Source organism: Trematomus bernacchii, unplaced genomic scaffold (assembly GCF_902827165.1).
Source record: "Trematomus bernacchii unplaced genomic scaffold, fTreBer1.1, whole genome shotgun sequence".
Classification (NCBI taxonomy): Eukaryota; Metazoa; Chordata; class Actinopteri; order Perciformes; family Nototheniidae; genus Trematomus; species Trematomus bernacchii.
Genome location: NW_022987973.1, coordinates 9,668,636 through 9,684,017, shown reverse-complemented (window position 1 = coordinate 9,684,017; position 15,382 = coordinate 9,668,636). Strand labels below are relative to the sequence as shown.

General features: G+C 39.5%; 1 protein-coding gene across 8 annotated transcripts in view; it reads left to right on the top strand.

Annotated features, from left to right (window-relative positions):
- sox6 (SRY-box transcription factor 6) overlaps positions 1-15,382 on the top strand; it is a 126,351-nt gene that overhangs the window by 65,664 nt on the left and 45,305 nt on the right. For all 8 annotated transcript variants that reach the window (XM_034116737.1, XM_034116741.1, XM_034116739.1 and 5 more), the window contains 2 exons: positions 7,120-7,292; positions 8,916-8,984. In XM_034116737.1, coding sequence (XP_033972628.1) covers positions 7,120-7,292; positions 8,916-8,984 — 242 coding nt within the window. The remainder of the gene's footprint in view (positions 1-7,119; positions 7,293-8,915; positions 8,985-15,382) is intronic.

Below are 15,382 nucleotides of genomic sequence, written 5' to 3'. Positions count from 1 at the left end.
ATATATATATATATATATATATATATATATATATATATATATATATATATATATATATATATATATACACACACATACATGCATGTGTCAAATGCATACAAATATAGTACACAGCGTCCTAAGGCAGATAAGGTTGCTCTCTGTTGCATGCTTGCTATGTGCAGGGTCTTTGAGCCTCATACAGAGCTGTTTAAGTTTCCCTGCTGAGTGCCAGTTTCCCGGACCCCCATTGGGAGAAAAAAAAAAAGAAGCAAAATGCTCAAGCATTTACCTAAACATGAAGAAAAAAACGTGGTTACTAAATTGGAACACAAGCTGTATTCATTCTCTAGGAATTTGCAAAAAATATTAAAATAAGAAAAATGCTTAACATTGTACACTAGTGTTGATATGGCAGCTTGAATTCTGAAGCAGAAAAATCGAGGCTCTTGCACTGTCACAATCAATTTGAGAATGGTGTCCACATGACAGTGGTCGAGTGCACGCAGACAGTCCTGTGGCAGGCAGATAAGTGGAAGCTGTTTAGGAGGAGAACACAGGGCAGGGCAGGGCGGCAGCTGAGACTGATTTGATGCTGGCCCTACCTGTGCTGGCTTTACTCCTGCACTCACAGAAAGGAGTCCACTGTGTGAACACAGAGCCCATATTGTTCAGCCACGAGGGTTGGCTTCAAAACATGATTATTCACTTTAAAATGAAACTTTATTCCTAATGGCTTCCATATAGTGAGGTTTTGATGCCACTGGAGATGCACAGCACAATGTTGGTGCACACATTTTCGCTGACACTGAAAGGAAGAGCTTAGTAGTAAAATAATGGTGTGTTTTTACAACACACTGTATATAAATATTATGTATATAATGTTTATTCAACATACAAAAACATTCACACAAACAGCACAAAACAGTATCTGTCCAGTTGCTCCAGTCAAAAATGCCTCAGTTAGCATTTTCTCCACAACACTTCAGTCAACTGTTTGCCCTGTGCACTCAGGTGAAATATGAGCCACAGTAAATCATTATTCCTCAGGCCACATTTGCCAGATGAATGTATGAGAGTGTTGGACTGTGTGTTTTTCTCCTCTAATGAATTGAGGAATTTAGCTTGTGGCAATGGAGGTAAAAAGGGAACTGCTGTGCTAGTGTATGTGGGTTTGTGTGATAGGGTTCTCTGTTTGTGTTTTGAATTATATTTCAGTGGTTTGTCATGGTTTGTTTAACTAATGACTTTTAAAGTTGTATAATACATGTCATGGAAACAAGCGTACTACTACTGTTTTCATTTGAAAAGAATGTAAAACATTTACGGAGCTGACAAAAACACACCTGTCATTTATTTAAGACAAACTCCCCTAAAAGATTGATCAGCTTTTCCACAGTAAAGCAAATGTTAATACTAAGGATGTTAATGAAGACGATATTTAGATATATCATTCATTCGAAACAGACATCTGAATAAAAGTGCATGCAAATTAGCAATGGGAGTTTTTCAGATATCAATCAGTTACTTTCACATTTCTTATGATACCTCTTGAATTGCAAGCTCAGCCTCCTTTTTCCCCCTCACACTATAATCCTATTTTCTTTTAAAGAGAAATCACGCATTACAGTCCAAAGACATTCTGACTGATGATTCCACGTAAAACCTCACACTCTAATTCCACAATTAATTTCCACACAGTGAAATGTAGAATATTAATTTTAAGGTAAATCTCATTCATACTAAATATGCATTGGCACTTTTACATTCAAATTCTGTAAGAAAGTGTGTACAACTTTCAGGGCTTTCATTCTCGACTAAGACATTTTTTTACGTCATTTATGGCAAATTTACAACAGCGTTTTGTATGAATAATTGTAAAGTTACTTTACATATTCTAACATGAAATGTAATCAGAAATATAAATATTGTAAATATAATATTAATACCAAAGATGTAGCTATTTTAACATACATTTTACAGTGTAGACTCTACACTGTAAAATGTATGTTAAAATAGCTACATCTTTCGTATTTGTCTGGATATTTTTTTAATTGAAAGGTCTTTATTTGTATTGCTTTTTGTACTTGCATGCAAAACACAGCAATGTCTTTGTGTTTTTTGTTTAGCAGTCATTTGACGTTTTTTCTTATATTTAATTCTTATCCGCTGTATAGGTAAGACCGATGAATAAATGTTTTGTGAAAATACAGAGTTATCATCTAACTCCTAATTCACCTCCAAGGTTTTGCAGACAGTTAGCTGTTGCCTTGATCACTGTCTTCCAGGCTTAAAGCGCTTTGTATGAGAGGGACCTTGAAAACTTTTCTATTTTAAGGGCACACGGGTGAGACTCATTACTATCAAGTCAGAAAAGATGAATAGAAGGATTGGACTTTGTTTTTCTGTCATCTTATGAACTGCCTTGCATACGTACAACAACCTGCATGGCGGCAGGATCCATGGTTTGTGGCACTGTATTATAGATTGAAAGAATAATTTATTCAATAAATGAAAGACCAGAAGTAAAGTTTTTGTGCAGAATAATTTTTTTGTCCTCAGAGTGAATTTCAGGGCCAGTGGCATTCCCTGTGGAGTAATATGTTCAGGTTGAGCCTCGATCTTGGCTTTGATGAAGTACCTTGTCCAGTGTCATGGGTAGACAGTGAAGTGCTGGAGCTTAAACATTAGCATAATTATACTGAAGAGTGAGGCTTCTGCTATCATCAAAATATTAGTCTCCATCAATGTTCGGCATGAACGGTAAAACCACAGTAGATGAAGTGTGCTTTTCTTAATAACCTCTCCGTATGCCAATCAGATTTTCATTAAAACAAACTAGACCTCGACTGACCAATTTACATAATTCTGTAAAAGTCTTAAAGTCCTATCTGTCAATACTCAAATCCATGTGCACACACATACAGATAGACATATAGAAATGCTGTTGGAAAAGTATAGTCACAGTCTGCCATTAGCAAGTTAAAAGCTTTCACAAGTCTCAAGCACATCCATTTTTATGGTTTTAATCCTTTGACAAGATCTGACTGTTTCTTTAACAAGAAAATGGGCAGTTTCTTAGAATAAAGGTTCATACATTCTATGAAAGCATATGGACTGAGGATCATTGCTGCCAGTGGATGACACGTGCTTGTGAGTCAATGCTCATGCTTGTTAATGGGGTTTTATTGGCAAGATTAACAGCTTTTATATCATGGCAGAGGCAGCGAGCCAGGTAAAACAGCTGTTGCTCATATTGTCTCGGTTGTAGGGCATGGAGACGCGTTAACACCATATAACTGGAAACACATATGGCCTTGTAGCATTGTTGAACAAGTGTATATAGCTGTTAAAAGCGTAAGGATACCATAAACCCAGCTCTTGTTATTTTAGCTTGGTTTTCTGCCATACTAAATGTTCAATATGACATTTTACTCTGACCAACGCACAAAACCTTATCATATTCAATATCACAAAAGTGAATTTGGTACAGGGGTTTGCTTGCTTTCATGCGGTTGTTGAATTGGTTCATGGTTTTGAAGAAAGGTATGTGAACAGAAAAATCTTTCTATTTTGAACAGAAAATAAATACCAATAGATGCCATTTGCTGCAACTCAATTGGCTCTTTGTGTTTTACAGAAAAAGAGGGTCACATGACCGCGTAGTTCACACACGTATGCATTTACTCAGAGGCATGAGCCTTTTATCGATTGGAGGAGCACGCAAACACACATCTGTACACACTCATGTCTAGATTCCCACACACTTTAGGAGAGCAGAGAGAGAGCCTTAGCTCACAAGGCATTAAAGTCATGTGCGGTCTGTGGATACAACTTGGTACATTTGGAGCATTTAAACAAGTCTTAATTTACTTAGGATGGGCTTGCAGCATATGGAAGCATCCACAAAAGCTGACTGATAGAGAGACAAAGAATTTCCAGTCTTCTGGCGCTAAAAACTCAATTCAGATCTGGTCATAATGGCTCAGCTGTCTTAACCAAAGGAAGGGAAGAGAATAGGGTGCCTTGTGATTTTCCCCCTTTTCACCCTCACCCCCCCTCGCTTTTCTTCTCTTTTTGTGCCTGAATCTTTTATCTGTGTTATTCACTCGGGACTCTTCAAAGTAACAAGCCTCCTTCTTTTTCCCCGGTACTGGTCTTGGAACCCAAATTAGAGACTGCTTGATTAGAGCAGAGAGGAGGGAGCCAAGAGAGAGGGAGATGTGGGTATTGGACAGAACAAATCGCACCCCTACAAAGTGCCTTTTATCCAAAGACCCCAAGGCTCAAATACCCCCAGCCCTCCCCAAGCAACCATGGCTCTGCTTGTTTTCCTCTTATCATTTATTTAGTCACCCGTCGTTGATGTTTTCTGCCCTACTTTGTGACATTTAAAAGAGGAAGGAATCTCAAAAGGTGAAGGCTGAATGCGTTGAGAGTGAACAAAACCGCTTTACGGTCTCCTCCTCTTCCTATGTGTCAATCTAACATAGCTGAAGTTGACACGGTGGCCTGAGAAAGAAAACAAGAAAAGCGCCAGCACAGCTTGACCGCTCACTCCTGGGATCCTCTTCCTGTGTCAGGCTGGTATTGTCCTACTGGGCTTCAGTCATATAACAGGAGGATGTCACAACATGTTAGGTCTGGGCCGACTGCTTGGGTTTATGTAGCGCCAAGGCATCTCTGGGCTGTCTGTCTGCCGTCGGAAGCGCAATGTGAGGAGACATGTTAACGGGCAGACCCCAGCCCCACTGCTGTTAAAAGCCATGCAATATGCAGGAAACTGCCTCTTTTGTCAGCAGGCTGGTCAGACACAGACCACGACTCTCCTTTTCTGAACCACCCAATAAAAGTTTTATCCGCATTTTAAAGCTGATCCATAATTTAAAGCAGGAAGAAAGAGATGTCTACACCAACCCCCTTACAAAAAAAAGATGCGCCTGTTTTTCTGCTAAGTGTGGATGTCTTAATGTTAAAATTCCCCAACCAGCTTTTCATATTTAGATGCCCAAAACGTTTTATTACAATTTTCACTTGTAGCCCAAATTGCAATACAGAGGACAATGTAGACTTTTCATAGTTTAGCTCAACATCAAAACAAAGAGCCCTCTGTTAGTATTCTTTTGGTGTTGGAGCAATACGAAGCTCTTCACACTATTCTATTTATATTCCTTCTCTGGACACTTAGCACCAGTCTGCCTGCACATAAATGCACACAAACACAAAATATATGTGCTGTTTATTCAGTTTTTTCAATCTTTTTTCCACAGTGTTGATACTTTAAAACTAGTGAGTGATCTTCAGAAATGTGTACTTAGGCAGGCTGAGAGGGCGTCAGTGAGTCCAGAAGTTTAGTTTCCAACTCAAGGTCATCTATGCTGCCCTGAAGGCATGATGGCCATCATCTTCATCTGGATGGGAATTTTCTATCTCTGTTCTTACTTTCTCCCTTCCTGTCTTTCTTTATGTTTTTTCTTTAGTCCCCCGCTCCTCCCTCCCACAGTATTGATAGCCGTGATTTATTGTGACAACGACTGATGTATCTTGCTAGTGACCTGTAAAAGGCAGCTCGTTCATGGACACAGCCAAAGGTTAATAAAATTGGTGCTGATTGTATCAATTTTACAGATAAGCCATTCACAACAAGTGTAGTCGGGTGAATAGGAAGTCAATTCAGGCCTTAGAAACTGAACACTGGCCCAATGAATAGCTGCTTTAAGGTGCTTTTTTTTCCTTAGGAGGATAAATGGAGAATTGCAGCTCTCTTCCATTGCAGCAGGCAGCGGAGGCAGAGCGGGGCGAACCGAGGTTCAGACAAGCCTGCCAGTAAATTGCCCTGAATGGGTTCTGGAGGTTGACAAGCCCTATTAAGACAAACGGCTTTCCTCATCGGAGAGATAAAATAAATCAGGTGTTTAGTCAAATTAAAATAGTTTGAGTGGAGAGGGCCCCAGGGAGCTCTCGGAGAAACTCAAGACAGATGTGGCCAGAGACGAGAGGAAGACACCCAGGAAAGAATTCAGCTCCTGCTGGCTCCAGGCCAATCTTCACTGTACTGTTATCTGGATCTCTATCCTTTTATCCTTCTCCCTCTTACTGTCTCTCCCTCTTTCTGTGTCTTCTGTCGGTTGTCCCGGCTCTTTTTTTCTTTTTGGTATGTTCTCCCAGATCAGCTTGTCACACAGGAGTGCAGTGGGAGGAGAGTGAGTTACTGTCTAGCCTCTCACTGGCAATTATGTTGGCGGTGTAAGTCAATGGTAGGATCACTTAGCATTGATTAGGCGCAGGGAGAGAGCAGTGCAGCGGAGCCGCTCTCTCTCTATCACACAGTGTGGACATGTGGCTGTAGAGAGAAGTAAGCCTATTGGTCTGTCATTGCTTTTATATTTTTTCAATTATGCATACAGTAGCTACAAAGATAATACAAATAAAGAATGCATTGTTCAGTTCTCCTTATAGTTGTAGTGCATTCAGAGCACATTTGGTGGTTAAACATCCTTTTTGGTGCATTTTTTGCCAAATCTGAACAACCGTTTTATTTTGTTCCTTCTGTAATAGCTTGCAAGAATGGCCATACAATAAAGAAATGTTGTATTTTTTTAGGCTTACACTGACTCTTAACACTTTTCTTTATATTCACCCCTGGAAGTCTGACATGTCATCTCAGTTTGACAGCTCCCTGCAGCTCTTTGTCTATATGCCGGGAACAATTCCTTCCCTTTCTTCTTGTGAAAGCTCTGAACACTAGCTACACTAAGTAGATAACTCCAGGCTGTGTGTGACCTTAACACTTTCTAGTGAATTCACTCCAGTTGGTTGCTGCCTCTGTGGTTTTCTTTGTACGATATATTGTGTTTGGCACTATAGCACAATATGATGATCGGCGTGTGCAGCATGGTCACTTTTCTAAATGTAGTAGTTTATAATGACCAATGCTTATTGCAAGCTTTTTTTTTTTTTTACAAATTCGTCAACCCTGTTTTTGTTGTTAAGGCCACTATGAAACCTTTTTAGTATTTTTTTTTTTTTTTCAGGTATACAGTACCTAGTGCAAACCTACATGTATCTCTATATTTATGTCACCTTTTTACCAATTGTTCCTTTTCACCCCTGACATCGTTCTCTGTATTCCCTCACTAGGAACTCCAGAGAGCCTGGCAGAAAAGGAACACCAGCTCTCTACAATGATCACCCAGCTGATCTGCCTGCGAGAGCAGCTCCTGGCTGCCCACGACGAACAGAAGAAGTTTGCCGCCTCACAGATGGAGAAACAGAGGCAGCAAATGGAGTTAGCTCGTCAGCAGCAGGAACAGGTAACTGCTCACGGTTTACCTTTTTCAGAGTATCTCCCGTTGCACTCCAGCTATTAGCCTTTTCCCTTTCACCATATTCATATTTCGCACATATTTTCTTCCCTTCCTTTCTTCATTACTATTTAAAATATTCATTCCACACCCTTCTTCCTTTTACTTGTTTACTCTGTTTCCCATTTCATCTCTATAATAAACCCTGTTAAATCATTTTAAAAAAGCTTGTCACTTGACTCTCTATTACATTTCATGCCTGAAATATGCCAATAAAATCTTTCTCCTTGGTAGGAATTTGGAATATTAGATTTAAGGCATTTTATATTCTACATAACTTCAGATATTTCTGTCATGCTCTTTCGCCCACATTTATGCTGCGTGCTCTGAAAAATGTTATTATGACTTGTACTAACAAATGCGAGGGAATGTGCAAATTTAACGTTATATTAAACATGGAAGTCCTCTATATCTTATAAATCGACTCCTATTAGAACAAGCCTGGCATTAGATTTGCAGCACAAATCAGGCCAATGAGCCATATTGTACAAATCAGCAAATTAGCAGAGGCCATGAAGTGTGTTAATGTCTGGGAAGAAATAAGGACACAAACTATCCACACGGGCGACACTTTTATTATCACCAGCCACCCTAATGGCTATGAGTCAATTATCAGCAAGGAGTTCACTCAGAGTTTTCTCAGCACACTCTCAGACCTTCCCGTGGTAAATGAAAAGATAGACCATATACCTTGGAGTGATGCATTTGGTCATAGTACACTAATAATACATTAACAGTATTGATTTATTTTTCGATCGATGATGTTCATTTGCAAACTACACTCAACTGGTAGACTTTGTGGACATTGCAGCATAAATGAACAGTGATATAAGATATTTTATTATTTGATCTTATTTCAAAATGGAAAAACATTAATAATATGGAAGAGAGAGATAGAGTGGTAGGGGGAGAGAGGGAGCCCGCTGAGAGCCAGTATGTCATCAAGCCATCAAGATACAACACAGTAATTAACTGTTGACACTTGTGAGGAAGCCAGCACAAATTAATCTTGACACATTTGCAGACGACCGATATCTTACAGTGAACACTTTGTAATTATATTTAAAAATGAAAATTAAATGACACTTAAAACTAGGTTGTCATGCTCAATGAAGTGGGCATGTAGAAAGGGGGACTACTGGGATTAGAAGGATTGCGGTGTGGCCGCTCGTCACTCAGGGGCGGCAGGGACCTCCGTCACCCGTACATCATAACCACGTTCGTCTTTCCTCTAAATCATTTATTATTTTCACCACTAATTTTGACTGTGCAGTTCAACTCAGTTCATTAGGAATTTGAAAATGTGTTTTTGTCAGAATAGTTGTCAAAGAAAAGAAACGTTATATTATCCTCCATTATTAATCTGCTACATTCTAGTATCCATTATTTTCAGTGTAACCATTCATTTAAAATAGTCTGAATACACTTATTAAAATGTAGCAGTTTGTCTCATGTTGTACCTGCCGTTGCAGCACAGTTTCTATCGTATTTAATGTTATACAAAAAAGGAGATTTCTTGTTCTTGATTTTCTCATTTATTTAATTGTTTTCTTTACTTCTGTTTCCAAATAGATTGCAAGACAACAGCAGCAGCTTCTGCAGCAGCAGCACAAAATCAACCTCCTCCAGCAACAGATCCAGGTCAGTGAAAGTGTTTCTGTTGGCCTTCTAACACCTCGCACTTCTTCGCACCACCACTGTCACCATGCACCACATGTCTGGATTTAAAAGCACAGATCAATCAAATTAGACATTAAAGTAAATATCATTGCAAAATACTGTAAGCCTCTCCTTCTCATCTTTTCTGAAACGTCTTGTCTTTGTATCTTTAATTCTTGTGTCACACTAACATTCATCACTCTCATCAAATGTTAATTGCCTGTTGGTAATCGGGAGGGCTTTAAAATATGGAGGAGAATAATTAGCACATCTTAATGAACAAAAAAAAAAGGTGAGGGAGGAGGGGGGAAACAACAGCTAATGAGTCCTGTTGGAGGAGAGCCTGGAGGTGGGGGACATGAAAGAGGCTGGTAAATGCCTCTGAAGCAAGTCAGTCTCAGCAGGGCGACGTGGCATGCTTTCACAGCACTGGGCTTCTGAAATGTACATTATCATTATGATGTACGGCTTTTTTACTTCCTAAAGGTCCTTCATTTGTGTATTGATTCAAGCATCTCACAGACATTCTCATTAGTGTGTGTGTTTGTGTGTGTACCCTATGTGATACAGTGCATAGTGTTGTAATGAAAGACCACCCATGCAGCCTGTAGCTGGCCATGGTCAGACGGTACAGGGTTATCCTGGCAGCGGTCAAGGCTGTGAGCCTGGCTGCCTGCGTGAAGCTAACGTTATCCTGCTGGGTGTGCTTAGTGTCAGGCTCATCCTTCTCCATTCACCTCCTCCTCCCCCTGCTTGTTCTTCTCACTGACAACTCCCTGACTTGTCCTTTCATTTTCCCGTTTTTGTTTATCAACATCTTCAAACTTTTACTTGCAACAAATTGCTCATTCAGCATCTTTAAGCATTCCTCACAGGAGATACTATTTCTTTTTTGTTTTTGCTTTATGACAGTTCCTATGGGGCATCACAAACACATTGTTTTGATGATACACTTAGGCAAAGCGAACTTCTCATTTCAAACATCAGTTTGAGCACAACAACTGGATTTACTGGCAGGAAATCAAAACGACTCTTTCAAGAGCTCTTTGCAAGAGAAAGGCCGTACTGTCAACATGATCTTGTGAATCCACACGCCTGGACCTCTCACTTCAACAGTGGACAGTCTATTAGAAAAATAATTCCACTAAGGAGAAGCACAGAGCATGACATTCTGTGTAGAAAACACTCTAAAATTGAAGTACCTTATACACTACTGAGGAGCTAGTATTACTCATACCATAGAGGGCCCTTCACTCATGCTCATTGAGCATAAGGGCATAGTCCTTAATGCATCTCACTTTTAAAGGCCCTTGCTTTCATCATGAAGTTAAAGGCAAATGATACCTGAAGATTCCACTTGATACATAGTTTTGAGAGAGGGTGGGGTGCTTGAGAGTGTAAGGGAACGCACTTTTAAATATCCATTTCAAACACTTGAACAGAGATATAAGTAAAGTCCTTCCTTGCAGAGCCTAGTTAGCCAGACTCTCCCTTGACCAATGGGCCACTGATCTTTCCTGAAAAAATAAATCACATCAACAATTAAACAAAAGACTCCCATGGTCAGACCATCTGTTCCACCTCCCATCAGCCTCTGCTGGCTGCACAATGAAGACTGAATACCAGCCGGGAACAAACATGCATCAATCGCAATACTTCAAATAATTGTGATGCTTTGCAACATTGTTTATCAGCATGTCCTATAAATCAGAAGATGTTCTTTCTCCCTAACCTAGTTCCTGCAAATATCCAGCGTGATGATAGTCACTTCTCTCAAAGTGAAGTAGGAAAGAGAGTAGATAAAATAGAGTCAGGGGTTAGTGAAGCATTTTTGCCACTCTGTTTTCATTACTGCTGCCTCTTAAAAATGCCCTGGCCATCTTAATATATAACAGCTTCGACTTAATTAGTTCTGTAAACAAGCCTCCAGCGTTTATGTCAGAGACTTTTAGCAAAGTGGTAAGCAGTGTTGGGGGATTGAGTTACTCTGCTATCACTGTAGAATGGAGAGCACTAAACTTTATTGAAGACCCCAGTGGCCATCAAAGACCTTCTGTTTTGGCTTCAGGGAGAAAACAAGGAGAGGGTTAAGTTAAGGCCTTGTATTGATGATGTAACTGATCACATCAGTGGACATTGTAAACCGTCCCAACAATAAAACCATGGGGGCTGCGAGGGGAGACTTTTGTTGGCACGCTATGTGTTTTTTTAAGAGTTTTTGCATGTGTATTGAAGGGGATTTGTCAGAAGTATGAAGTTATAGAGATTTAGTTAGTGAGGTTTGGAGCAAAGCAGCTTGGTGTTTAATCATGTTTCTCTTTTGAATAGCCATCTCTCTTTTTATCCTTCTCCATCATTCCTACAAGAGAGGGATAGAGATTTAGACTTTGTCCTTCTGGATTACAATGTCACTTGTTTTAAGATAGCAGATGTTTTGATTGCAGTGTTAGGGGCTTATCAAAAGTTTAAGCTCAAGGCTTTGTGTGTTTTTCCCTCGGCTTGTTTGTATTCCTTCAGTCCATCCTCTGAGTTGAAATCGTCTTGGCACTAATTCAATCCCAGGATGAGATTAACTCTTGATTCAGTTGAACATTTGAAACCCCACCAAGACACATGTGACATTTAAACATTTATATTAGCAGAGAACTAGTTTATCTACTTATCTCTCGGAGTCTTTGTGTAGGCACATTGAAATTACAAAAAATAGAAATAATGAGCACACTGTTCAGTCTTTCACTCAGGCACACTGGGCATTATTTAAGTCTCCTCTTCAAGGCTTTCTGTTTCATAGTCACAGCCGCTTTCTCATGCTCCTAATGGATGAGCAGTGGCCGCAGATGAACAGATAAACAGCATCATGTTGTTCATCAGAGTGCTGTCTCAGTTGACTGGCATGTTCTTTCATATGGATTTCCTTGCTACATTAAGGACAATATGCATATTACTAATATGGGAGCAGAAATACGGAATCGTGGTAACCACATAACAGTAAATTAAATTCTTTCTATACACAAAATTAAATACATTTGGAGCTCCGAAGTGACAGATCTGTCCATAGCCTTGCGGCAATTAATGGTATAACCCAGGTTCAAGCATTCCTCAAGGATATGTCTGTCTAGCTTACACTCACACGCAGATACTCATACACATTCACAGAGGCGATCACACACAGGCACACAGGGCGCCGCGCATTGATACACACATCAAGAGAATGAATATTGGCAGAAAGGTCAGGATGAACTTTATCTTCAGAAACAGGCTGAAGAAAACAGAGCTCCCCAGATGAAACAGCGGGACACTTTTCATTTCATTTAAATAAACTATCCATTGAAAATATCACACTGTCATGATATCGTCATTGGGTGAACACACTGTGAGATTTGAGAGATTATAAATGTCCTTCGAGGCCATTGTCTACCATGTTGATTACAAACATGCTTTTAAAACCTTAATGATATGTTTTTTTACACACACACACACACGCGCACACACACACACACACACACACACACACACACACACACACACACACACACACACACACACACACACACACACACACACACACACACACACACACACACACACACACACACACACACACACACTATATGTGCCTCCTACCTTTAACCTTGTGTGCGCAATTATACAAAAGCACACATGCAGAATGTTTGTCTCTCTTCCATTTTAAAGAGAAGCCAGAGATAAAAAGAGTAAAAGGCCAATATATTGTTGTCCACTGCACACTTCAAAGTCTTGGAGGATTTCTCACATGTGTCTTTAATGGTGTAAAGAAACAGTGGGGGGCCTGCAGGCGTTCAATGGTTAGATGCTAAAGGTCCCGAGATTAAAGATGAAACTCAATTACACCAGCATTTAGCAGCCCATAATTTAAAGGTGGACAGTCTGGAGGTTGAGGCGTATATTTTGAGATGAACCTGAGGACAACAAATACACAGACATGTAGTCTGATAGAACAAGGATATACAGTCATTCTTTAAAAGAGAAGAGGCACATATTTTCTTTAACACCACTTTTGTTTTACTAAGGACAACATGATTTTTCATGCTGTTGTTTGCAGTTTATACATGTCTAGAAGATAACAAAAAAACCTGGACAGAAATGTATTGAAGTCAGTTGCACATGTATTTCCCATTTCCCTCTTTTAAAAAAGGAACCTGAGAATACACAGGGGTGGGACTATGATTGTTGTTGCTTCAGTTTGCTCCAAAACGAGTTGACCTATAAATTATGACAATGTATTTATTTTGGTTCCTCAACCATGCCATCTATGAAGTTATAAACATTGTTTCCAAATGTTAAGGAAACATCTGTAGTAGCTTGGTGAATATTGACTTGTAAAGCAGATGGTGGTGAAAATTGTTTAAGCTGAATGCGAGTGAACATTTAGCCTGGCCAGCAACCATCCTCAATTTATTCAACAGATTTTGAGTCAAATCCAGCCTCGCTGTAGCTGTGCTATTCAAGGACGTTCACATCCTTGTTGATGTGTGATGCTATTGCAGCGTGTGTGCTAAGGACGTTGGGGTCACAGTCTCATTGTAACAGGAATCATGAAGTCAATGTAAGGTATTTGTCACTGAAAAGCAGTTGCCCTCTAATAATTGGTCTGAGTCAAATTGTGTTTATACTTTCCACAAGCCCTACACAGCCCGATGTTTCTATCATTATGCCTTTGAACAGAGACTGTGTAACCATTTCTATGAAGAGCTTATTACCTAAGCATTAACAATGTCTATGTACTTTATTGTGCTAAACACATCGTTTCACATCTCCCAGCATGAACAGTAGAAATCTGTAACATTGATGTTTTGTCTGTAGGATAAATTGTTTTTTAAGTAGTACTGGTTTGCAATAACGCCTTTGTTACTAAAAAAGAGAATATGCATGCTATTCAATCCAATGTGGTAATTCAAAGCAGTGAGTCTCTTTGGTTTCCAATTTAGAGAAGCAAAGACTCCAAAACTACAACATTATGGTAAATATTTTAAATCAAGCAGATGAGTTTAAATAAACACAGGCTGTATGGTAATTCCACAAAGAGAATAGCGCTAATTTGTGTATTCTCAGATGCTTTTGTTGTCTCCCCGGCACAAATGATTATCTCTGTGCGAGACTCTTATTAATGCACTGGCACAAAAAAAAAAATCAAAAATAGACATTGTTAAAGAGAATGTGTAAGTCCCCCAATTAGCACAGCTAGATTGAGACAGTTAGCATGATAATAAGAGAATAATAGAGCAGGGAAATGATCATGTGTGAGTGTGTTAAGTGTGCTGCTGTGTGTGCACACGCCTGTGTAGATGATGCGCTGCCAGTGCTTTCCCGTGTGTTGAAAAGCCCTGTGTTAGCCTGCTAGTAGGATTATGTGGGGGCATTAACAGCCTAGTCAGACGGGCTTGGCTCTCGCCCAGGGAGGCTCAGTCCAGCATGTTCATCCTCCATTTAAGGAGACTGTTAGCTGATGAAGATGTGCACATGCAAGACTGAAGATAAAAGAAAGCAGTGACCCGACTCATTAGCCCCTGTGATTTAATATATTGACACTTGGATACAAATAATTCCATTTAGTGGACTCTATTTGCGGGGAGAGAGGGATTAATTTAATTAGTTATGAAATGTGACTACTTGTCAGTAAGCAGAGGAAATGCTGACGTTAAACAAAGTCATGTGCAATTTAAACAATAAAGCCATTGTGGCCTTGTTAAAAGTTAATGATGCACAAAAAGGTGTAATAGATACAACCTCAGCAATGGCAGTGATGGTGTGCAAATGAAGCTAAGTGGATGAACAGTCGCTCTGTAATGCCACTTGTCTGTGAAAACTAAGTATTGCTTAAGGAATATAAACCGTAGATGACGTTTGAGTGTTCTGGCATATGCAGGTTTCTTTTCCAATTAGGCCATTATTTTATCTCCTGGAATGCACCCTGTATTTACTTAGACATGTGTGTAACTTTTAAATTATGGTAATGCAGGGCTGCTGAATTGTATTGCTTTAAAATAAAAAAAGATGAATAGATTTTGTAAAAATAGAAATTAAAAAATAATTTATATTGTGTAACTTTATTGTACAGCAACTGAGCACAGTTTCTGAGTCTATTTAGAAGCAGTCAAATGAAACATATGCTTGTACTCTATGTTGTCTTTGAGGTAGGAATATAGACACACATAGATTCATTATTGATGTAAATAACACAATAAAGCCAAGCTTTGTGTAATTGGCCTTTGTATTCAGACACCTCAGAAGTTTAAGCAGCGATAATTAAGAGGCCCCATCTGAGAGGTGCCACATGAGCGGCTGTAATGTGTGAAATCACACCTGAGGGTCTACTCAAAATTAGTCACCTGAGGGGTTTG